The sequence below is a fragment of the Grampus griseus genome (genome assembly GCF_964374135.1).
Source record: "Grampus griseus genome assembly, chromosome: 4".
Taxonomy (NCBI): domain Eukaryota; kingdom Metazoa; phylum Chordata; class Mammalia; order Artiodactyla; family Delphinidae; genus Grampus; species Grampus griseus.
This window is the reverse complement of record NC_138997.1, coordinates 22,140,101-22,167,245: the sequence shown is the minus strand read 5'-3', so window position 1 is coordinate 22,167,245 and position 27,145 is coordinate 22,140,101. Positions and strand designations below refer to the sequence as shown.

At 36.4% G+C, this 27,145-nt stretch overlaps 1 protein-coding gene across 4 annotated transcripts in view; it reads left to right on the top strand.

Annotated features, from left to right (window-relative positions):
- The window catches only part of INPP4B (inositol polyphosphate-4-phosphatase type II B), a gene marked incomplete at its 3' end in the record, with an annotated part of 719,784 nt that overhangs the window by 567,974 nt on the left and 124,665 nt on the right, over nt 1-27,145 (top strand). For all 4 annotated transcript variants that reach the window (XM_082653036.1, XM_082653035.1, XM_082653034.1 and 1 more), the window contains 2 exons: nt 11,216-11,393; nt 21,904-22,107. In XM_082653036.1, coding sequence (XP_082509162.1) covers nt 11,216-11,393; nt 21,904-22,107 — 382 coding nt within the window. The remainder of the gene's footprint in view (nt 1-11,215; nt 11,394-21,903; nt 22,108-27,145) is intronic.

The following is a 27,145-nucleotide window of genomic DNA, read 5'->3' as shown; positions in this document are numbered from 1 at the left end:
GGTGGCGCAGTGGTTGAGAGTCCGCCTGCCGACGCAGGGCACACGGGTTCGTGCCCCGTTCCGGGAAGATCCCACGTGCTGCGGAGCGGCTGGGCCCGTGAGCCATGGCCGCTGAGCCTGCGTGTCCGGAGCCTGTGCTCCGCAATGGGAGAGGCCACAACAATGAGAGGTCCGCGTAACGCAAAAAAAAAAAAAAAAATTGAATCTTCTCTTTCAAGAAAATGACTTTAATTGTAAATGAAAACAAGTTTGCTAAATGATCCTAGAATTTAGAGTGATAATAAATTCGGTAAAGAGAACATTGTCTGAAAATGATAAAACACATAATCTTAACTGTGTGATGTCAGAAAACCACTGAGCTTTTACCCTTTAGTTTCCTTATCTGCACTGTGGATGTGGCTGATTTCCGTTGAAATCATTAGATTGTTAGAAAGAATGGTTACAATCTTGAGATTTTTGAGGAAAGACATATTAAGTGTATCATCACTCTCAGGAAGATAATTTGGATAATTTGACTTTACAATTAAATGTTTTAATTTCACACAATTATGAAGATATGACTTCTGGTTTTAGCTCAGAAGAAAAAGTTAATCAATAGGAATATTAGGAGTTAAATATGTGGAATCTATGGCGAACTATAGAAACATTGTTTTCTGCTTAAAAAACTAAATATGAAAAGAATATATGGTTTGAGGACTTATTTTCTGTAAATCAGGAGTTGCATTTCTTCTTCACTATAAACTAAAAAGATATTTGGAATCGTGACATAGTTATGTCATCTTAACTAGTATGCTTTTAATCCAAGGAAGACCTTGTGTACTCAGATTAAATGATGAGTAATTTTCAGCATGTTCTTTAAAGCTCTCTATGAGCTTAGATATTTAATATCCATCATTCTAGAGGCAGCAAACAGCAGAAAGGATAGTCATCTACAAATATACTGCCAGAAAATTTTAAAAGTGCTGTATTTTCCAGAGCTTTAGAAACTAACTCTAGAGTATCTCATTCTTTGCAAGATTATAGTGAAAGTACTAACTTAAAAAAATGTACACATGGGATTTATGTCATGGGAAAATCACACAATCAGCTTGTGTGACGTGAGAAAAAATAGTGTCATTGCAGAATCTTCATTAGATGGGACCTTGCCTAAGCTATTCCAACGTCTTCTTCCCTGTCAAGAGGCTTGCGTAAGTAAGTAGTTATTGCAGTGCTTCTGCTGAAGACAGGTGGGTTGGCTTAGGGTGGTTTAAGCACAGATGTAGAGAAGGGGATCAGTTACAGAGATATTTTAAAGGACTTGGCAATTGTTTGGACTTTGTCTGTTTGGAGTAGGAGGTAAAAATCCAGGGCTGTCTAGGAAGACTCCCAGGCTTCTGTGCAGCACACCTGGGCAGGGTGGTACCATTCACTGCACCCTCGCTTAGGAACTCCAGCAACATAGAGCAGCCGGGAGAAAGAGAGAGAGGCAGAGAGACAGACAGAGAGAATGAGAGAGAGAGAGAGAAGGCTTAAAGGATGGGAACCAAATCTGAAGGACCCTTGTTTGCTGTGTCAAGTCCTGGCTTCTCATCCTATAGGCTAGGTTAGGCTAAGAGGACTCATTGACAGGTTCTTATCTGGGTATTAACATGATCAGAGGCGCATTTTGAGTTACTATGTGGAGAGAACTAAGGGCACACAATTAGGCTATCATAATAGTGCTGGTGAGAGGAGATGGGTGAGTAAGGAGTTGAAGAAGATTTAAGGAAATTTTTACAGGATTTAAATCCAATTGGATGAGGACTCGAGGGACTGAGCAGGGTTGAAGGACTCAGGTTTCTGGTTAATATAACTGGGTAAATGGAAAATTCACGAGGAAAGGGAATACAGGAAATACACCATGTGTTTACCATGTTTACTTAATAAGATCAGTTGTCTATATTCAATATGAAAAGAAGTTTGGGGAAACAAGAAAGTTATTTGAGTCTGCCTTTTTTTGCATTAAAGAATCGTTTAGATCTTAGAACTTACAGGGAATCTCAGATTACAAATTCCCCTATTTATTTTACCAATGAGAATAATGAGTTTCAGAGACTGAATCGCCCATACAGCTAATAACAGAGCTGGAAAATCAGACTTCGGTACCCAGTCTCAAGGTCTTCTATATGCATTCATCCTCATACATTCAATAGATTTTCAACACGAAATGTGTATGCTGTTAATGAATGAATGATGTTAGTTTACGGATAACCTTTCTAAGAATTGATTTTTGCTACCCACCAGATAGAAATTTTTTAAAAGTTGATGCATTTGACCCTTTCTGGGCCTTTATGAGAATATAATTTTCAAAGTAAATTACTTTATCTGTACTACAAAAAAGAATGAATGAATTGATGTGGTAATTTTCACTCAGATCAGTTACTATTTTAATCTGCTAAAGAAAATAGTAAAATATTTTTAAGACTCTGGCCTTATTCTCTATCTACAGCTTTCCTAAATACACCCCAGGAAAACCACTTATTTAGGAATTATATATAATAAAAATAATTTTTAAAAAAGAAAATATTTCAGGTATTCAGAGATTCTATTCATAATGGTAAAATTTTAGAAACATCTTGAATGAATGATTAAGCAAGCTTATTCTGCATCACTGAAGTGGAACACTATGTAGTCATTTAAATTAGTATGTGGATTATGAGGTATCTAGAGGTGTATATAAAAAGGTACTTGTAATAAAACAAGCAATTATGGGGCTTCCCTGGTGGCGCAGTGGTTGAGAGTCCGCCTGCCGATGCAGGGGACGCGGGTTCGTGCCTCGGTCCGGGAAGATCCCACATGCCGCGTAGCGGCTGGGCCCGTGAGCCATGGCCGCTGAGCCTGCGCGTCCGGAGCCTGTGCTCCGCGACGGGAGAGGCCACAACAGTGAGAGGCCCGCATACCGCAAAAAAAAAAAAAAAAGAAAGAAAAGAAATTATGTATACACAGAGGACAGGTATTGGTGAACGTTTTGGAAAGGGTAACAAGTTAACTTAGAGTGGTAGAGATAGATACAGAGTTCTATTTCCTTTAGGACTTTCCTTTTTGTTTTCTATCTCTCCTAGTTGTAGAATAAGAGAAATGTCTTTGTAAAACCCTTTTGCCCCTTCTACTTCCAGCAAATATGGAAAACTAGGTATCATGAAAAAAATCTCCAACAACAAAATGCCTAGGAAATTTGGATGCAATGTGACATCCTTTTACATTGCTTTTAAATGAAGGTCTGAGCTCTCGGGAACGTAAAGAGCTATAGTACTGAGTGGTTAGTAAACAAACCCTGAAACTATGGCTACCTGGGCGATTTTTGCATATATTAACCATATAGAGCCTTAGATTCGCAAGGACTTGTGGGAAGCAGCTATTTATCCCCCTTTTTCTTCTTCTCTGCTACCAGCCCTGGCTGTAGCATTTAGAGGACAAGTGTCATCACACTCATCCCGTGATTATCTTGCTGGCTAACTCCAGCCTTTTGCTTTTCTCAGTGCATTGACTGAATAGCAGTCGTTAAATATTTGTTGCAAGCAATTTATGGTGAGATGATTTTCAAATTCTTTCTTATGTCTAATCTGTGTTGTAAAATGGAATCATACATCTTCTCTAATGAGCTTTGTTTTAATTAGAAGATGAGAACTTCTTCAATTATATTTTGTTTTAATATTTATATGCTGTACCTACCATTATTTTACTAAATAAAAGATGTTTCCTGTGTTAGTTATGGGATTGTAATTTTTTCAAATCTCAAATGGATCTATACCATGTTCATAAAATAGTAAAACACAATTAAGAGTTCAAACTGTGTATTAATAAAGACCTGCATTTGAATCCTGGTTCTACCATTTATAGTAGTTGTATGTTCTAGATCAAGTTACTTAACCTACTGAGTCTTCAATTCCTAAATCTATATAATGGAATAATATTTGTTGTTCAGAGAGTTGTTCTCATGACTAAATAAAATAATCACTGAAAAGAAATTAGCATAATTCTAGGCCCATATTATAGATCCAATAATTATTAGCTATTAAAATGAGAGAGAGAGAGAGAGAGAGATACTTGGATTATTAATGTAAATTCTACATTAATAATCCAAGTATTATAATATATTATTGGCTTTATAATAAATTTATAATAAATTATTGGCTTTATAATAATAATTTATAATAAATTATTGGCTTTATAATAAATTATTGGCTTTTTTAGAGACCCTCCATAAAAAACATCAGATTTAACAGGGAAAAAATGAAATGGGTCCTAAATATACCTTCTGTTTCCCTGTATTCTTATCCCAGAATCATGATTATCAGAATCATAATCACCAGCACTACAATATCATATGCTGGGAACACTTACTTGTTTCCTGCAGCTTTATTGAGGTATAATTGACAAATAAAAGTTTTATATATTCAAGGTGTATAACTTGATGTTTTGATATATGTATACATTATGAGATCAACATCACAATCAAGGTAATCAGCCTATCCATCATCTCACATAGTTACCATTAATACTTCACTGTTAGTCACCAGACTGTACATTAGATCTCCAGAATATATACATCTTGGGTAAATGAAACTTTGTACCTCTTGACCAATATCTGCCCATTTCCCACACCCCCAGACCCTGGGAACCAGCATTCTACTCTCTACTTGTGTAGAATAATGTGCAATTGACCTATTTTTTTAAGTGTATGGTTCAGTGAATGTTAGTTAATTTATAGAGTTATGTGATCCTCATCACACGCCAATTTTAGGACATTTCCATCACCTCTAAAAATATCCCTCAGGCCCATTTGCAGTCAGGGGAACATTTACCTTGCAGTGTATTTGGGAATGGTTTCTATTCTTAGACCTTATCTTACTCTGTACTTTAATTAGATGTATGAATGAATGAAGTCCAGGATGGAGTTGAGAAATTTTTTGGATGGGAGGGAATCAGGGGACCTGGTTTGGGTGTTACTCCATCACATCTGCACAGAGAAGTGAGCCTGAAAATACCAGAAGCCAAGCTAGGCAGAAATAGATCTACCAGACTCTTGGAAGTTGGCAGAGGAAATCAGGGCAAGTGAAACCAAGGATAAATGGGAATAGGCCATGGAAGGAAGTGAAAACTAATTGGACTTTGTCATATAATAGTGTCTGGGAACCTTTTGTTAGAGCAAGAATAGGACGAAGGAAAGGATTTTATATATATATATATATATATATATATATATATATATATTAGTTCTAATGGTCAAAAAAATCGCAGGTAAGAACTTTCAAGCTGAAAAGTGGTGTGATCATAGGAGGCAGTGTGACCAGAGCCAATAGGGAAATTTCCTTTGAGGGCAAGTTGAGCCGAAATGAAATGAATTTTAGGTTTTTCCCCTTTAATTAGCATTACCTGTCACAGAGCTAATAAACAAGAGAGTCAAGCTTTGTTCAAAATGCTGATTCTAAAATTTCCAAGAAACCAATATTTTTAGAAAGAGTAGTTTCTGAGACAAACATCAATTTAAGTTTAGATTAATTAACTAATTAATTAACTCAGTTTATACAAGTGAAATCCATAGGAGGTAAACAAAACAAATACTGGTTTTCTTTAAGTTTTTTTTTCTAAGCAGAGCTGTATGTTTTTTTACCTTCTACAGTTTCATGAAGCATATTGTTAAACCCTGTGAAGCCAGAAGGGTATATTCAAGTGCACTAAGCTGTAAATTTTCATTTATTATCCACATGGTTTTCTTCTCAGAACTGAAAGCACATCTGTCCCTCCCTCTGGATTCAAGAAATCGTTATTTTTACAAGTAGTGCTTGAGTAGAGGAAAAAAAATAGAAGTGGAAATAGTCCTTAGATTTTTCTCTGGAGATTTATTTCTGCTGTGGAGTGAGGCACATCACTCCATAGCATTTTTTTCCTGAGCTCATCAACCCTAATCTGCCCATGCCCCACCTCCCTCTGTTTTCCTTCCCTTTCCCCTCCTTCCTCCCCATCATCTCTCATCTGTATTTTTCCATGACTCCATTTGCCAAAATAGTAGCTTGGTTGAGCAAATGGGTTAAGGAGTGGCCTGGGAGAAGGAAGGCACAGATAAATGGTGGAGCAAGTCCTTGGATTTGGGGTGTGGGCAGGGGACTAAGAAAGAACTGCTTTATTTCTCTCTCCTTGCCTGCTTCCCACCCACATCCAGCTAAGCACACGTCAAGGATTTCAATGTCTCAGAGTATGGACAGAGGTGGGAGACCAGTTTGAGGCTACTGTAATAATCCTGGCAGTAGATGACGGTGGCTTGCACCAGCATGGTTGCAGTGAGTGTGGAAATACGTGGTTGGATTCTGCATATGTTTGGAAAAAAAAGGCAGAATTTTCTGAAAAATTGGGCAAAAATTAGGAGAGGAAGAGAAGAGATATTGGCCACATCAGATGAACTTGGTGTGAACTATGATGGGGAAGAGGGTAGAAGGAGCTGGTTGTAGAGAATGGGGAGCAGATCAGGAGCTCAGTTTGGAACATGATAAGTTGCAACTGTCAAGAGGAGAGCTTTTGCTTTTAATGGAGTTCAGGGAAAAGTCTAGGCTGGAGATGAAGAAATTCAAAAATCATTAGCGTAACTGAGGTTTTTAAACCACAAGATTAAATGAGAGTACTTAGGAAGGACATGTAGATAAAAGAAAGGAACACTAGAGGAGACATAAGGAGGACCAGCAAGAAGTGACTGAGGTGGGATATACACACAAGAACATATATCATTGTTTTAATCACATTTCGGTTATCAACTAGAGTTTGTGAATATGAATATTATTTCACTATGTGAAATATCTCAAAAATGATACCTCTAGTAGTAACAATATGCACATGAGCATATGAGTATGGCTATGTGTATATGCTAATTAACTGGATATTAAATAATTTAAATATATATTAAAGTGTATATATTGACATACATACATATATACTTTCATTCACTGTTTCATCAATATAAAAATATTATGACAATAATTTCAATTTTTATTATCTGTGATTTGCTATATTATTTATCTCCTATAAAATATTCTTTGTTCAAGCAAATATTTTGTCTTTCTTCTGCTTTTGCCTGATTGATAGTTGATTCAAGTGTTTGGGTTCAGTTTAAATTTCAGACCACTATAAAACAGAGTTTAGCAATATTCTTTTTATCTCAATAATTAAATTATACTCATAACTTTCTATTTAAGAAGCTCTAACTGTTCAAATATATGACATGTTTAAAGAGTAAGGCACTGAATACATAGACGAAATGTATGTATACTTAAAATTATTTTGTGGGTGGTGGGTTTTTTTTTTCCATACCATACTGTTTCATCCTGGACACCAACATTGGCTCTTATTGTGGAAAATGAATCTTTCAGCCTCTGCAGGTAAGATGCTCATCGTGAAAAGGCTTAACCAGGAGAACCAATGCCTGCTACGTAACTCTTCTCAAATAGAAACTGACTCAGGAACAGGGGGCCAGGAGTTATGGTTCGGTCCCATGATGGTGACTGAAGAATGTATTGGGGAAGGAGAAGAAGAGGGTGGAGAGTATATTGGGAGGGAAAAGATGAAAGGATGATGGGGGCAACACTGGTAATGAGAAGTGAACCAAAGCATTTTGTGCTGTATATAAAGATGAAGCACAACAGAAACAGACTCATAGACCTAGAGAACAGACTTGTAGTTGCCAAGGCAGAAGTGGGGTGGGGGAGGGATGGAGTGGGAGTTTGGGGTTACCAGATGCAAACTAGTATATATAGAATGGGTAAAAAACAAGGTCCTACTGTATAGCACAGGAACTATTTTCAATATCCTGTAATAAACCATAATGGAAAAGAGTATGAAAAAGAATATACATATGTGTAATGAATCACTTTGCTGTACAGCGGAAATTAACACAACGTTGTAGATCAACTACACTTCAATTTAAATAAATAAATAGATGACTAATAATGAACAGAATTGTAAAAAAAAAAAAAAAAGATGGAGTGCAAAAGTAGCCTTATAGAAGGCATTATGAAAATGAGAGTGAGTTAAGGATAAGAAACTTAGAATAAGGAACTTTTATCGGAGTCACTGTGTAGTGTGATCAGAGGTGTAGAGGGCAACTCACAGTCAAAACAGTGCAGAGGGTATTTCTAAAAGTGCTCAGCTGTCCTCCTGCATCAGGATTTCCTGAGATGCTTGTTACGAAGACTACAACCTACTACAGCAGAATCTCTTGGTGTCGCCAGGGCACCTGCAGTCTTTATTAAAAATACCCAGGCCCTGACCTCATCCCCGAGTGAATCTTACGCCTATTAAAATTTGAGCACCACTGAACTAGGGTGTAAGGAAAGAAGATGTAAGAAATAAATCTTGGCAGTGTATTTCCTCCAATGGAGAGGAGACTCAGGGAATTTGCAGAGTAGGAAATATGTATAGAGGAGTCAAAAAGAGGGCATAGGAGTAAACAGGTGAGAGGCCAGGAATGACACACTCAGAAAGAGGACAGATCTGTGGAGAGAAGGAGGGAGAACCACACTGGCCTTGAGAGCTCTAGCTTTCCCAGAGCTAAGCCATGGGAGGCCTATCCATCCCCATATGATGAAACCAGAAAGCAAATTATAAGAACAGAAGAGCAGATCAGTGAAGAGGGACCACAGAGCAGCCCTCACAGGCTGCTTTCTCTGTCTAGTCCTTAGTAAGTCCTATTCTCAGCTGTAAAAACTGCTGGGTATTAAATATCATCCCCACCCTGGTGACACATCAATATCTTTATTCATTTATTTTGTATTGAAGTATAATTGATTTACAATGTTGTGTTAGTTTCAGGTGTACAGCAAAGTGATTCAGTTACACACACACACACACACACACACACACACATATATTTTGTTCATATTCTTTTCCCTTGTAGGTTATTACAAAATACTGAGTGTAGTTCCCTGTGCTATACAGTAGGTCCTTGTTGATTATCTATTTTGTATATAGTAGTGTGTATGTGTCAGTATCTTTAGATAATCATTTTCTTTGCGGAAATAACATGGAGTTGTTTGATTTACTAAAGACTGCAGTGGATTGAATTTTGTATCCAGTCTGAGTACAGATGATTAGGGGGACATCCCAGTTCATGATTTTTGTTAAAGGCTTCAGCCCAGTCCCACAGATCAGATGAGCCAGGAAGAGACAGCGATAATTGGCCTGGACTATTGTTTTCCTTCTCCTCCTCGCCATTGTTACTTGTCATCTGCTTCAGTTTGCATTAAAATAAGTGGTATGTTTTATTTGTAAGCTCCTGCTTCTGAAATTTAAAAAAATCTACAAGTACAGAATTGAGTGAGTTCTCATCAGTGTCACAGGATAGCAATGTGTTTCTTAGCTTTTAGACACTTGTATCCCTCATTCATCAACTTCTTGTCCTATCTCCTGAATAGTCCAAGCACCAAGGTCGTTTTTAAAAATAATTGTGAAAAAATAAATTAAATAATAGAAATATTTATTATATTGTCTTCCTGAAGAAACCGATACTTTGCCCTGAAAATCATTAGTGTCAAGGCAAGGGGAGAGTGCTTTCTAGATGTTAATGTGTCTTATTGGATGCTAATATTTCAAAATAAGAAATGGAATTACGGGAATGTTAATAATTTAGCTGGTAAACGTAAAGAAAATATTCAGTAAATACTCATCACAGGTTGCAAGGTGAAACCCAGCAAAGGGCTTATGTGCCCACGGTTCAGAAAGCCAAACTCTGAGAGCAAAGTGAAGATTTATTGCAGGTCACCAAGCAAGGGAGGGGGAGGCAAGCCTCAGGTCCACTCCAACTTGGTCTTTGAGTTGGAGATTTTTTTTTAAAGGGTAAAAAAAGGGGGTCGGGATTAATCATCCTCTTGTGATAGTCCTTAATCCTTAATCGTAGTCTGGGGAGTCAGGATAACTGGTTTATGATTCTCAGACCAGGTGGCCATGGCTTGGGGTCCTGTTAGCTCATCCTGCCCTGGAGAAACAACCTGAGTTTGTAAGTTAATGATGATATTGACAACAGCAGTTTTAGTCGTCTGACTGGTCAACGAGCACAAGACTGAGGTCAGAGGAGACAAGAAAGGGAATAAAGTTTTGGGTAGAGACATTAATCATAAATTATAATTGATTAATAATTAATCATAAACAAAGTTCTCGGTAAGGAAACTTTGTTTTGGGGGGACTTGGTTTCAAAGATGCTATGAAAAAAGCGTTGATGATTGGATATAAAGGGATATGACCAAGTGTTGCACCCACTGTGTAAATGCACCATCCATGGCCACTCTCTTCTTTTTCTTTGGCTGATGTTTTGCTGTTTCACTTCTTTCCCTGCTGGAATGCCTCCTTTGTTTTTCCTAATAAAACTGGCCAAAGACTCCTTCATTCCACGAATTCTTACATCCGTAACATGCTTGACCAACTCCTAAATGATGACTATAAAAGTCAGTCATTCTTTCATTTGTAATCAATTTTAGGTATTTTTACAAGTCAAATGAGAAACCACAAGGGGAACAAAAAAGGTGATGAAAAAGATAGCATAAGGGAATTTTTATGCCGTCATGTCTCTTTTCTATCCAATAAAATTCTCCATATGCCCACTTGGCATTAATTTATATTCTCCCCATTTCTCAGCTATTAAAATGTATGCCCCCTGCCCTAAGTATCATGGGGAAAAATATACACAGTAATTATTAAATGCTTGCTCTGTGTCAGGCATTTCACATGAATGATAACCAATCTTACCCACCTCTTAGAACTGTTTGCATAATTATCCCCACTTTCCTGATGAGGAAGGTAAAGGCCGCCCAAGATCACCCAGCTAGTAAGTGGTAGAGCCAGGATCTATATTCATATTGGCCTAAATATAAAGGCTCATACTTTTCTCTCTGTACTGTGTGACCTCAAGTTCACTAATAATTTTTAATAATATTAATACTAATTTGTTTTGAATACTAATACTTGACATATGTAATCATGAAGAATCTTCCTAGTGATTGAGTGAGGACTGGATTTATTTCAACTAGTCTTACAAAATATCTTGGTCATTTGACTTTAAACACTCTTTGGATATCATAATCTCTTAGAATAGCTCTTATCTGTTCAACAGGAAGTAATGCTATTTGGAGTTCTGTTTATCATTCGCCATCTGGTACTAAGTGCTGAAAAGTCTTTCCGCTCGTTGTGTAACTTGCCTTTATCTTTGTTGTTGCAGTACTGGATACCAGTTTATTTACTATTCACCTGAAAACACAGCCAAAGCAAAAGAAGTTCTCAGCAACATCAATCAACTACAACCTCTTATAGCAACCCATGCAGACCTACTGCTTAATTCTGCAAGCCAGCATTCTCCAGACAGCTTGAAGAATTCTTTAAAGATGCTTTCAGAAAAAGTAAGACCCAAATCGTCACTGCAGTGGGGAAAATGAAATACCCAAATCCCCGTTGGTACTGCTTTCTGTATACATTGCCTTTCATAACATCTGGAAATGTAAAATAGACTAGGTTAAAAAGTAAGCTTCAAAGTATTGCCACAGGATCAAAATGAATTGGCCTCATTCTCTTTTCAAATTTTACTGAACGTTAATTTTTTTTTTCCTAGTAGGAAACGAAACCTATTACTGGTTGAGGTATATTTTCTCTTTTCCTTGACATCTTTCATTGTCTTTGGTTCCTGGTTGTATTCAATGAATTAAATTAGATTTTGAAAATTATTTTCTCTGGTGATCCCCTAACTTTGATGCATATGAAGCTATACATTTGAGTCAGAATGTCACTTCATTTGAGAGCAGAACTTTGATGAGGATTCTTATCAGTGACATGGGGTAATTCCTCTGCCTCAGTTTACTTTCTGTAACATTATCAACTGAGAGAAGGTTCTAAAAATTTCTAAAGTATTAGTTATTGTTTGAAATGTAGTAGGACCTAGGTCTTAATTTTTCCAAAGGTGACTTACATTTGTATATGTAAAGAGGAATGGTAGTCTGGCATGGGGTAAACACTCAGCATCAATTTCCATAATGAATTAAGGCATCTGAATGATATGGAGAACCAAGATAGCAAAAGTCAAATTGCAGCTTGAATAGAAATGCAAAGTCAAGTATCCTGGAGTCCAATTCCAGTACACTCATTCGTAACCTCTGCATTCTGAGGACATCTTGAAACTTATTATGAGATACTTCCAATGAATATGCCCTTGAAGAAACTGACCAAAGACAATTTTTACGGTAACATTTTAGAATAAGATAACAGTGTAGTTCTTTGAGTCCCTGAAGAACAGATTCATAGAAACCTGAATACTATATCTGTATATATTTTTGACTCAGATACGTTAATTTATAATAATAATAATACCTTGCCCTTATTTAACATTTTAAAGTCTACATTTTCATGTATTTTTCTCATAGGATATAACCAGTATATATTTTCAGAAAAAATTAGCTAATATGTATTCAGAAAGGTCAAGTGAATTGTCTAATAAATTAAAAAGTGAAAAATCAAACCCAAGACTTCCAGTTCAAAATGCAACCTTCCTTCCATGCCAGAACAGGTATCCCCATCAAGAAAAGGGAGGAGAAAATTGACCCAAATTTTACAACTACCTACGTTGTCAAATATTTTGCTAGTGACTTCAGTGACTTAGGTTATTTCATTTAACCTTCAAACTGTGGGTCCATGTTATCTCCATTTCACAAAGCAAAAGACTGAAGCTCAGAGAAGTTTAAAAAATGTGCAAGGTCATGCAACTAAAGTCAAACCCAGGATTCAAACAAAACTAGGGCTCAGACCCAGGTCTGGTTGACTCCAGAATGGAAACCCTTTCTGGTATCCTCCATGCAATATATGTTTTGATATTTCCTTTTTTAAGAATTAAAAAAAAATTGTTAGACAAACTTCTCAACAATACTTAACTATTCTAATAGTCAATGAATATGTCTAATAGTCAATGAATATGTTATGGCTAAGAAAAAGGAAAAACAAGAGGAGGGTGTCGCATACAGTAAAACAACAGAATTTCTTTTTGGTTCATTTTTTTTTTGGATTTGTAAGTGAGGTGAGGTTTTCCTGGGTTCACCTAAACAGCAAATTCTAGCAAATAGAACATCACTGTGGTGATTTCAGAGCAGTATTTATATTCTTCCTGTGCATTGGACAGGGATTTGTCATTTCACACATCCTTCACATCTTGCTGCAGTGATTTGGGAGTGTGGCAGGGCATGTATTTTCTCCTCCTTTAATTCAGCATTGCTCCAACTTTTTTCCCTATGTTTTTTTTTGTTTGTTTGTTACTGAGTAGACAAGCTTCGTCTACTAGGAAATCTGTCAACACTTGAAATCACGAGGATTTTTTAAAGTTAAATTTGCAAGCCATGCATTTCTTTAAGAATTCATGCCCAGAATTTCAAAGAAGTATCTAAGTTAACAGAGTTTTGCCTAGTGTATGAAGACAGTTACTAGCTCGTGGTTTAAAATAAACTATGATCCATGAATCTAGCATAAAAGATAAATCATTTTAGTGGCATCTTAAATTTTAGCTTAATTTAATATTAGCAAGATTTAACTTAAAAACATTTCATGTTTAAGACTAGGGACTTGCACACTGTGGATTAGAGAATAGGTCTTTTCTTCATTGATAGTCCCCTTGTTTCTTTTAATGAATCTGAACCGACATGTTTGGAAAATAAGTTCTTGAGTTGTTTTCTTAGGAACTCATCCATAGGACATAACTGAAATTTCACAATAAAATTTACTATAAATTTTTCATATCCTAATGTGCACAACCTCAATTAAGTTCTATTTTTTTAAAAAATAGTTCTTAAAAAAAGAATCTTGTGAAGGATAACTGGATTTGTTTGCTGCATGTGTTTATGAAAATATTAAAGAATTATTTAATGTTATGATGTAGGTTTATAGCAAAAGACAAACTCCGACTTTACGTAACTAATCCCAACAGAGAAAACAAAGCATAAGCCAAATTTTTAACATAAGGTATGAAAGGTTAATAATAGAGTGGGATAAAAAAATGCATTTTCCTTTTTTCTAGATAAAATTATACAATACTGTGACCAAAAAAAAAAGGAGAGAGAGAGAGAAAGAGAAAAGTAACGTAAAGAAATTCAAAATGAAAACGTAAGGACACAAATGTAGGCATGTATCTCATTACTCAGATATATGTGTGACATTAGTTTCAAATGCCCATCATAGTCTCCACTCCATAGAGATTGGTAGACCTTGTTTAGAAAGTAATTATTATTATGCTCATCACAAAGCAGTATTGAGCACCTAATTGTGTGTGGTATTGTACTCAATGCTGTATGACAAATACTACACAGTATTAATTTTACAGTCTAAGAAATTAAAAGCATGGACTATTTCACAACACGGCAATTGTGAAATGGTAAACAACAACAAAAAAGGATTTGGTCACAAATATTAGAGGCTTTGCTCACAATATATTTGAGAAAACACAACACCTTCCAATTCCTAGTATCTTTTCAACCTTAACATAGTATACCAAAGCATTCTGCTGTATTCAAAGAAAGAAACAAGCATTCCATTCTAAAACTTAACTCAGGATTTTCTTAAGAAATGTTCCGTTTTCCTTAATAACAATGCCAGAAAGTCAGTATGCTAAGAAGTTGAAGATATATATTATATACAGTACATTGATTATGTTGATTACTTAGGTACTGAGAAGGAATTTCTTATTGTTTATTCACTTCCACTACTCTCTCTCAATCCCAAATTGAGTAGAAGAATTCAGTGAGTTTTCGTTTGTTTTTTATAGCTGGTGAAAGTATATGTCTATATATACACACATACATACATACTAAATTCTAAGGGAACTTGAAAGTAACTAGTGTTAATGAAGGTGAAATTTCAGGATTAGAACTTACGTTTCTTCTTTTCATAGTCTCCCTCATATGGTAAATATTTAATTGGTGAAATAAGTACTGTTATATAAAAACAAAACTGTGTTTATTAGAATATTAAAAACAAGGAAAATAAAGGTAAGAAAGTAAAATAATATTAAGAATGATACTTATACATAAAATACATGGAATTAGAACCTCTTTTTTTGGCCATGGTAGGGGAATATGTGTCCTCTCAAATGACAAAAAGACAGCTAGACAAAATGTATAAAGTCATGGTTTTTAGGCATTGGAAAATAGGCAGCATAGGAAGATGACAAACTATGTGACCTTATAATTGCCTAGTTTCTTCCTGGGGGCAGTTTCCAAGCTGCAGCACAAGGAGGGAGAAGCCAAACAGCAACTTCTCAAGTTGAGGAGACAGAAAGTGGAGTTCAGGAAAAGCCAAGATGGCTAAAATTTGCAGAGCAGAGTACCAAAAAGGAAGGAGCTGCATACAGAAAGAGCCTTGGACATCTGTAAATGGGTGCTTTAAAATCTTTACCTGAGTACTGATTTGCATACTCATGTGAATAAACTATCAAAATCCAGGGAAATAAGTGCGAGAAATAAGTATACAAAAGAAGTCCTGGTGGTCATACAGGACTCAGAATGGTTTATCTCCTGACCAGCAGAGTGAGAAGACTTTGTCACACATAGAGCACTGCATAGAGCCCTCAGAAGGGCATGGCCCTAGTAGTGGGGCTAACTTAGTCCTAGATTAAAGACTGCTCTTGATTCACTCTAACAAGGCTTAAAAATAAGGTTTGAAATGATCTTACTGAGTCCTTCTGGTGTGAAGTAACTTAACTTCATACCAAAACAAAACCCAACATTTTTTAAAAGAATACAATAAAATATAGCAACAAGAATGTAAACTCAAAATGCCCCCGGCATTCAACAAGCATATACCAAGCATGCAAAGAAGCAGGAAAATATAACCTGTAACTAGAAGAAAAATTAAGCAATAGAAGCAGACCCCGAAATGACAGAGGTGAGGCAGTTAGTAGATAAATAAGAACCTTAACATGGCACTTATAAATATGCTCACATACTTATGAAAGCAAAGAAACATAAAAAGGATGAGGAGAAAAAAAGGAAAATTAAAAAAAGAATCACATAGAACTCAAAGAAAAGCGAAATATAATTTCTGAAATAAAAATATGCACTGGGTGGAATTAGCAGATTGGTCACTTCAGAAGAATAGATAGTGAACTTGCAAACATAGTATTAGAAAATAATTAAATGAAGCACAAAGAGAAAAATAACTGAAAATGATAAAACAGAGCATGAATGACTTACAGAACAATACCGAGATATCTAACATACATATAATTAGAGTCCTAGAATAAAAGAAGAGGGGGACAGAAAAATATTTGCAGAAATGATGACCAAAATTTTCAAAATTTGATGAAACTACAGATCCAAGAAGCAAAATGTACTCCAGCAGAGTAAATATTAAAAAAAGAAAGAAACACAGGTATTAAATTGCTGAGAAACAGAGGTAAAGAGAAAATTGTGAACAACCAGAAAATAGAAAGAAAAAAAAGGCACATGTGCAGAGGAACACAAATGAGAATTGTAAAAGACTTCTTATTAGACACTATGCAAACCAGAAGATAATGGAGTAACATCTTCAAAATACGGACGTACATAAAAAGTTACAATTCCATATCTAGAGAAGATGTCCCTCAAAAATAAAGGTGAAATAAAGATCATTTTAGACAAAAACTGTGATATTTCATACCAGACTTGTACTATGACACATTTTAAAGGAAATGATCCTTTATACAGAAGGAAATGACACCATGGAAAATTTGGATCTACACAAAAGAATAAAGAGTGCCAGAAATGGTATGTATGTGGACAGAATTTTAAAAATCAAAAGTTTAATTTACTTAAACATATTTACTCTTTAAAACAAAAATAATATTCATTGCATGGTTTGTAACATATTAGTGTAAGCACAGATATATAGATCAACAGAATAGAATGCAGAATCTAGAAATAGACCCATACATATGTGTTTAATAAATTTAGACAAAAGTGCAAAAGAAATTCATTGGGGAAAGGATATCTTTTTAACATATAGTGCAGGAACAATTGGATATCCATATGCAGAATAAACCTTTCCTTATGTTTACCTTACACTTATATAAAATTGATTAAAAATGGATCATAGACCTTAATATACAAGCTAAAAGAAAAAAACAAACAGATAAATAAATAAACATCTAGAATACAATATAGGAGAAAATTTTTGTCATCTTGGGTTAGGCAAAGATTTCTTAGAACACAAAAAACATGAACCAAAAAATAAATGATACGTAAGACTTCTTCAAAATTAAAAACTTTCAAAATTAAAAACTTTCATTAAAGTTTTCAGAAGACACTATTAAGAAATTGAAAAGGCAAGTCATAGACTAGAAGAAAATATGCGTACAATAGGTACCTGACAAAGGACTTGTGTCAGAATGTATATTCTTACAACTGAATGATAAAACAATTAAAAATGAGCAAAAGAATTGAAAAGACAGTTTATCAAAAAGACAGATGGCAAATAAGCACATGAAAAGATACTCATCGTTATTTGTTATTAGGGAAATGCAAATTTAAACTAAAATGAGGTACCACTAACCGCCCACTGGAATAGCTAAAATCGAAAGGGCTGAGCATAGGAAAAGTTAGGAAGGATATGGAATAACTGGAACTTTCATCTATCACTAAATGTGATTATCACTAATCACAATTGTTGGCAGTTTGAAAAACAGTTCATCAGTGTCTCATAAAGTTAAAAGATTTATATATGAGCTATCCATCTCACTCCTAGTTATGTACCCAAGAGAAGGTCTGTTCTGTAGGTACTGAGAAGGTTGTTAAGGGCGGAAGGCCTGGAGGCTTGCTTTCTGAAGATCATCCTCAGAGCCATAACTAGGCTGAGTAAGGACAGAGAGATTTGCATTATTGAGCATCACAATATCAGTAATGCTTTGGGGGAGCTTGATAAAATACAAATTCTGATTCAGTAGTTCTGAGATGGGACCCAGAAGTCAACATTTTAGTGTTGGTGACCTTGGATAACATCCTGAAAAAAGAAGAGCTAAAGAAAAGTAAATCAACCAGTAAGAAGACTATGGAAATATCAACATGGAATGCAGAAAGGATATTAACTAGGATTAGCTATGGGGATATAACATAAGGGTCAATCTTTGAAATTATTGAAAATATCTAACTACTAGAAATTGATCACTAACCCAGAAAATAAATATTACTGAAAATGATCCAGACGTTTGGACTCAGAGTTGCTGAGTAGTAATGATACCACTCAGATGGAAAACAGGGATGAAAACATTTATTTGAAAAACTTGAGATCGGGCTGGGACTTCTCAAAAAGCTTGCAGATGGAAACCCTTGACCATGCTGATTCAGGAGGTAAGCAGAAATGGATTTTGAAGACCTTGGCATAATAAAAAATGATACTTGAAGTTATGGAAGGAGGGGTTACATCACCAATGGAAAAATGCTTTTAAGAATGTGGTTTAAGGCCCCTTGGGGTCCACTTACCACATTTTGAGTGAGCAGGGGATTATGAGTCAACAGCAGAAACTGAAAAGGTCAGTCAAGAAAGAGAAGCATAAATAGAAGAGTACAGTTTTCAATGAACTCCCATAAGGGTTTCACAGATAGGCGTTGTAATTTTGTACATACTGGGGAAAAGTTGTTATGTGATTTAGCCAAGGTCAAGTGGATAATTTATATAAGCTGCCCAGATATCAGGTAACTCTCCTGGCTGAAAGTTCAATGTTCTTTGCTTTAGGGAATGTTAAACACATATCAAGGTACTAATGTCAAGTATAACACTATGAAATAATTAAAGCATATCAAACTTTAAAATAAGCAGGATTCTTTTTTTTCCATATACATGACTACTAAAATGATAATTAGTTGTTTATGGTATTTTGTATTGCAGATGAGATTAGGCATGGCCTTGAATTTTTTCAGTGACTCTAAGGAAATTCTAAATAGAATGGGACTTTGCTTAATTTGTTGAGTTCTCTAGTTTAAAAGAGTGTTTTTAAATGAACATATTCTAACTATTCCCCTGGCATTAGTATTCAGGAAACTAGGAAATGTATCCCCAGGAGAAGTAATTTTTAGTAGTTTTGTACTTGCAGATAATTCTGTGTGTTACTTTGAAGGATACTTGTATGAGCGTATGAATTGGACAAATGGCAGAAAGGCAAGAAAACATTTTCTTTTCTTTTTCTTTTTTAAATATAGAACTAATGAAATAGATCTGCCTTGGGTTCAGAGTTTATGCTTTTTTACTATAATCTTACACTGATAATTTAAATTAATTGCTTTGCCCACCCTTACAATAATATTTAGTCAGCCTTTCTTCTTTCATTATTATAGTTGGAGCTAAGTAAGAAAAGGAAAAAGGCTTTCGGAACTCTGAGTCAATAGGCAGCTCAGAGAGACATGGTCACCTCCTTCCCTGATACGTAACTTCCCTGGTATTATCTCAGTTGTAAGAACAGCAACATACACATGTGTTGGGATTGTGTGACTACCTTAATCTCTTCAAGCTGATTTATTTTGATGGTAAAACACCTGGGTCTATATTGGTCTACCTTTACCAAGTAATACCAGTCAAGAAAATTAAGATTTTTTCCAGGTCATGATGGAAATTGCAATGGAAGATTTTGCTATTTTCTAACAGAATACGATTCTATGCACAGGATCTGGGTGATCCAGAGAGTTTCCAAGGAGTCAGATACATGTTTCAGTATACACACAAAGTAGAAGATCAGCTTTTATTGTGTTTAATATTTTGTGCATTATATTCAGCTACCCTCCCCCAAAATTCTAGGTTGTAAAACTGCAAGAATCTACTGTATTATCTCCCATGTCTTTGGTGCTAAATCAACCCAAATGAGATTTGAGTAAATTAAGAGGAAACTCTGTGTGCCATGGGAAGAAATAGTGGTGATTACAAGAACCATAGGAAATCTCATTGGGTTTGAATAGTATTCAGCTACATAGTAATTAGTGAGTGTTATGGAGACTAGAGCTGTAGTAGCAGGAAGTCAAAGAAGTCAATCTGTTTTGCTCCAAAAATAAATCAAAAGAATTTATCAAGAAATTATCAAGAAGAAACTATCAAGAAAGAAATAGTTAGGTCAAGCTGAGTGGAAGTAAATTCACATTTTTAATATTTAAATTCACATTGACAGACACATCCGTGCTGTCTGGAAAATTATGTAAACAGCATGTTTCCCCATTTGCTATAACTGTACTGACTTGTACTGTCTAGCCAACTTTTTCATCCGTTCTTTTAATGAAAAGAGCTCTGCCTTATTTTTATTTTCTTAGTTATTATAAAATTATTTTCCAACCTCTTATTCTAATATAGCCTCTTTTTACCATATTTCTTGTCTACTTACCTTCAAAGTGCCTTCAATATGACTAACAGATTAAAAGAGTGTTTAAAACATCCATTAAAATTTCACAGGGCAGAGAGTTAACATCAGCAATTGTGGACACAATTAACTATGAGAGCTGGTAGATGTTCAGAACACATGGGGAGCCAGAGTTAGAGAAGCAGGGGAAGAAGGACAGAAGGACCGAGGCTGAGGGTCATGGTGGATGGTGTGGAGTAAGGGGAAATACTGCTGAATTTGTTAGAAAACTTTGACTCTGTTCCCTTTGTGCTGCCAATCAGCAGTCTGCCCTAGAACAGATCATCACACTTTTTTCGTAGTTTTTTTATCTGGTTAGTGAAGAGGTCCACTCAACTCCCTTCTAGCTCTAGAATTTCACGATCCACTGCAAAGATATAACTATTCAGATATGACAGGGTCTTATTAATTAGTTGCTTATTTTGAACTTGTTTTAACTGGTTTTCTGTAACTGTCCACACTCACAACAGGGAGATTCAGAGACAATTTAGTAACAATTATTGAGCATGGCACTGCTGACTACATATTGAGAGAGCAACAATAAATGTTTACCTTGAGTTATAGCATTGGTGAAGACAGCATTGTATCCAGGAGTGTCTCAGTAAGTGATCTGTGATTCAAAATAATGCTATGGGTTAAAGGGCCCCTTCCCAACAGATTACAAAGCATAAATATGTTAACAATGTAGGTCAGTGCTTGAGTTACTTCTCTAAACAGATTGGTAGGCCACGTGTATGTTAAGTGTACTATAATACAGAAAATCAATTACTGCACCCTGCAGTGTATAACAGGGCGAAGCCATTAAACATTTCATCAGGAAATTGCAGAGTACAGCTGTAAAGTTCTTTATTGTTGGAAAGCCATCATTATGATAGTACTTACTAGGTATTTACCACCAGCTTGGAAAACCTACGTGGCAAGTTGCATAGTAAGCTCGTTAACACTGAACACTACCGAAACCGTTTGGTGGAGGAGACAGTTTAGAGGGTAGTAATGGGGAATAAAAGCCGAATGTTTTCATGGGGAAGACTGCTTATGTCAGCTCTACTGCTGAAATCTGTCCATGATGCTAAAAAGAAAAAAAGGTCTCCTGCCTCTATTTTTTTTTTTTGAAGAGATATGTCATTCTTTAGCCTTTAACTGTGTTTAAAATACAAAATAAACATAGTCTGATCACATTTTCTTTAAAGGTGTATTTGGAATTACTTGAAAGGCACAGCAGGGAGATGGTGTTCAAATGATAATCCCCAGGGAAATACATCTCCAAAGACAGGATCTGGAACTAAAAGAGAGTGGGATGAGGAGACAGATGGTGTTTACAATGCATATAGAACCTCAGCATTAACTTTAGAATAGAACTCAAGGCCTTGGCGGAAACCCAAACCAAACTATTTTCCATTGATACGTAAGCATCATTTTCTCTCTCTGTTGCCTGCACTTTTTCCACCATCCACACCACTTAAGTGACAGCAGATCTGCCACTGACCTTTTCAAGGCTCTGTGCTGAACCCCTGTCAATTTCTTTCCAGACAGAGCTTTTCGTACATGCCTTCAAGGATCAGCTGGTCAGAAGTGCCCTTTTAGCACTTTACACTGCCAGGCCAGGAGGTGTCCTTAAGAAGCCGCCCTCTCCTAAGAACAGCACAGAGGAGAGCAGTTCCCAGGACCCACCCCCGCCGATGAGAAGGCAGGACTCCATACCGCATCATTCGGACTACGATGAGGAAGAGTGGGTAAGTTTTTAATTTTTTTTTACATAGCCTGCCTCTCCGTGTCTAGTCCTGAAAAGTAAAGCAAGAATGTTTAAAAAAAAAAAATCTCTGCTTTTTATGAAAACAAGTCGGAAAGCAGTCATAATACAGATTGTGGATAAATAGGTTACATTTTTCCTCAGGGGCAAATGATAAAATGAAAATTTTATTCCTGATGACATTTACTTGACGTGAAAACCTATTTGCTCTCAAATAGCTTCTATATATAACATATACATTATATATATTATATATATATATAATGCAGTCAAAGAATAAATATCTCCAAGAAATGTCATCAAAGCAAGGATGCCACAATTGCAAGACTCTATAATATCAATACTTTTCCTTATTTATTGCCAAGGTAATATAAACCATTAAAATTATTTTTTAGAAAATAAGTCAGTAATCATCCATAATCTACTCCTTAGATGCAACAAGTATCTTCATTGGTGCAACCCAGCGTGTAAGTTCTGGACACACTTGAAAAAGCGTTAACATTTATATGGCAGCGGACACAAAGATCTCTTAAATCCTTCTTGTTCATGGGTTCTATTATTTTTTAAAAAAAGATGTAGCGCTGGGCTTCCCTGGTGGCGCAGTGCTTGAGAGTCCGCCTGCCGATGCAGGGGACACAGGTTCGTGCCCCGGTCCAGGAAGATCCCACATGCCACGGAGCGGCTGGGACCGTGTACCATGGCCGCTGAGCCTGCGCGTCTGGAGCCTGTGCTCCGCAACAGGAGAGGCCACAACAGTGAGAGGCCCGCGTACCGCAAAAAAAAAAAAAAAAAAAAAAGATGTTACTCCAGGTGGCTCTAAAATTGGCAGGAGAATGGCCACATAAAAGCATCTGAAAAAATAACTAGCAAAGACACATAAACCAAAGAAGCCAACATGGTGATAGGAACTGTAGGTGGGCAGAATAAGACAGGAGAAAATCAAGGTTTCTCTCTCTGGGTGAGAGGGGACAGTGTGTTTTTCCTGAATCAATGCATATTCATTATCCAAGAACCTTTTGAAGTATATGCACATCTCACACACACACACACACACACACACACACACACACACAGAAGGAAACGCTTTACTGAATCATATGTTAAACCAAGAAACTGCTGTAGTATGCTAGCTGTATTAGATGTTAAATAGTTAACGATTACTTTTCCTGCCACCCTAAATTTAAAAGTGTTTGGGTAGTAAATTATTTGAAAGGCGCAGACCTCTCAAAAAAATTGCTGTCTGAAGCACTGTGAAGTGATACCTGCTCTTTCTTTTGATAAAATTTCTATCACAGGAAAGACAGAGCTGGGCTCCATGAGGTAAATGCTGAATAAGTATTTGTTGTTGCTGATTAAGATTACATTTCTCCCACTGCATCATTTTCAAAAGAGCAAATCTAATATTTCTTCCTTGTACTGTCACCTTCTTCTTCAATTTATTCATAGCTCCAAGGCGTGCATACCTCTTAACCTCTCTGAAGTTCAATTTTTTTCAACTGTAAAGTGAAAATAACAGCACCTGTTCTGTTTAGCTCTTAGTGTGGTCCTAAGATAAATGATTTACCTGTGTGACAATGCCCCATGACCTGGAAAAGTCCAGGCCAATGCATTGTATTACTTTAATATTATTGCTGTATGTTTTCTTTTTTAAGATATGTAAATTATATAATCTTATTATGAGGATCAATACTACTCCTTGAGATAAATGGGGAAATGGGGTAGATCATAAATTCAGAATGTGAATTTGAAAGAGTTTGGGTAGATATAGAACTTGTATTTCATTTAAATAAACATACAGTAAACTTTTTGACAAATGATTGCCATTTTTTATTCAGTCGAGGGAGAGTTTTGGAACTGGGTATCTTTTGTTTTCATAATTTTCACCTTATTGTGTTATGCAAACACACTCCCACGCCTCACCCTCCTCCTGTGGCTCCAATCGCCCCTCTCCTTCCCTCCCTCCTTTTAGATAACTTGTGAGAACTTCTATATCCACAGGTGCTCCAGAAGGGAAGATAAGTCAGATCATTAGGTCCTAGAGCTCAGAGTCTAGTGGTAGATAAAAATATGTTAATAAATAGTTAAAATGTTGTGATAGGGATGGAGAGAGACAGGTGGGAAAAGGTTGACTCTGCTAATGTGACTTCAGATCAACATTTTAAATACAGAAACTTTTTATGATGGGAAAGTGGGAGAGAGTAGGAAACATGGTGAGTTGAGGTCTATGGTGAAGCATTTGGTGCAGTGGATGTTACTGAGCCCTTGTTCTGCCTGGGTTACTGTGCCACGTGCTGGGGAAACATAGGTGACCCGCCCACGGCTGCGAGGGCTCCATGACCTATTCAGGGCTCTGGAGACACCAGTGGCAATGACAGTGCAATTTAGGATTATACACAGGATGAAGTGGGAGTCTGGTGGTCAGGATGGGATCTCCAGAAGTAATTCCTGAGATATAAATGTGAATAGAAGTTAACAATGTGAGAAAGAAGATGAGGTGACCCTTTAGACAGGAACACTTTAGCTGACATAGGTCGTGTGTGTGTGTGTGTGTGTGTGTTAGTTGCTTACTTGTTTTGTTTTAAAGGTCGTGAAATTGACTGTGTTTATCACTTCAAAGGCCATGTAAGAGGCTAAGAGACTGAGAGGCTATTACTGATAGAACAAGGTCCTTGCAAAGAAGAGAAGATGATCAATTCAAGCAGGCAGGTGGAGGACGAGTCCTGGGCAGAAGTGTGCTCCTCAGCTGAGACCACAGGGAAGGTGTAAAAATGGATTTTACTTTTGTGAGGGTGCGTGGGCCTGGATGGCTTCTTTGTTCTTTGCTTGAAATATTTTTCTCCAGGTTTATTGAGCTATAACTGACATATAACACTGCATTAGTGTAAGGTGTACAACAAAATGATTTTATACATATATATAATCACCACAATATATTTAAACATCCATCAACTCATAGGATTACAATTTTCTTTTCTTAGGATGAAAACTTTGAGACCCATTCTCTTAGCAACTTACAAATATACAGTACAGTGTTGTTGACTATAGTCACCATGTTTTACATTACATCCCTAGGACTTACTTATCTCATAACTGGAAGTTTGTACCTTTTGACCCCCTTCACCCATTTTGTCTCCCCCTCCTCAGCTCTGGCAACAACCGATCTATTCTCTGTTTCTATGAGTTTGTTATTTTTATTATTTTTTTTTGTGTGTGTTACGTGGGCCTCTCACTGTTGCGGCCTCTCCCATTGCGGAGCACAGGCTCCGGACGCGCAGGCTCAGTGGCCATGGCTCACGGGCCCAGCCGCTCCGTGGCATGTGGGATCTTCCCGGACCGGGGCACGAACCCACGTCCCCTGCATCGGCAGGCGGACTCTCAACCACTGCGCCACCAGGGAAGCCCTGAGTTTGTATTTTTTCTATTCTGTGTGTAAGTGAGATCATGGTATCTGTCTTTCTTTGTCTGACTTATTTCACTTAGCATAATGCCCTCAAGACCCATCCATATTGGTGCAAACAGCAGAATTTCCTTCTTTTTTACGGCTGAATAATATATATACACACACACACACACACATATATGTATATATATATATACATCACATTTTATTTATTCATGCATTTGTCGAAGCACACTTAGGTTGTTTCCATATCTTAACTATTATAAATAATGCTGCAATGAACATAGGGGTGCAGGTATCTCTTTGAGACAGTGATTTTGTTTCTTTCCAATATATACCCAGGAGTGGAATTTCTGGATTCTAAGGTGGTTCTATTTTTAATTTTTGGAGGAACCCTCATCCTGTTTTCCATAATGGCTGCACCAATTTATATTCCCGCCAACAGTGCACACGGGTTCCCTTTTCTCCACATCCTGGGCAGCACTTGTTATCTACTATGTGTTTGATGACAGCTGTTCTAACAGGTGTGGGGTGTCTCTCATTGTGGTTTTGATTTGCATTTCCCTGATGATTAATGATGTTGAGCACCTTTTTGTGTGTTCTTTGGAAAAATGTCTGTTCGGTTCCTCCGCCTATCTTTAATTATGTGTTCTGTTTTGTTTTTGGCTATTGAATTATATGAGTTCTTTTTATATTTTAGATATTAACCTGCATGACTTCTTTTATCATAAAAGCAGAACCATGTTCAGAAGAGGGCAGAGAGGACAGGCTGAGGAGAGCAGTGAAAGTTTCGAATAGGCACCAAAGAAAGTGGGTAGAGTGCTTATTATCAACATTTGAAAGAAATAGGAAATTCCAGTGCTTATGAGGGACGACCAGTATTCCAGTAGGAGTCTGCATGGATGCTGGCTCACCTTCAGTCATTCACTTGGGAATACCTTGGTAGGAAAAAGTCTGCCTGATTTTTTTTTCCAGTTGATGCAGGAGTGCCTTCTCAGTTTCCCAGGGTTTTTTGGTTAGGGTAGGGTAATAATGATCTGCATCTTCCTCTTTACCTCCTTTCATACAATTTCTGAGTTTCTTCCAGAACCCACTATTTCTAGAAAGCATATAAATGCTCTGATAAATTTATCACAATTACAAGGAAAATCTTTCCCACTCAGAAAAGTTACTTCTAACTCTCTTCTCCTAATATAATTTTACTCTATTTGCAAACAATAACCAAGTTTGATTGTTATATAACAATTGTTATTGACGTTCCTTAGCAACCACTTTCTATTACAAATATCCCTTTGTTAAGAGATGGAAATCCCTTATTTAAAAAAATTCACCAAAGTCATAACCATTTAACATTATTTTCAAATCTTTATCTAACTTTGAAAAGTTGAGTAACTCCAAAGAAAATGTAGCTAATTAGAAATGCCTTTAGAGACTGTGCTATTAAATGAATTGGAAACATAATTTTGTGTACCACTTTTCTTAGTTAATTAAGTGTTAGAAAAGTTTCAGCACTGATTACAAGTCTAGTCAACTTCCTGAAATAATTCAATGTTTTAAACAATTAATTTAATTGGGTTTCTGTGACAAACAAAAATATTCTCTGATCACGTAGGTTGATTTA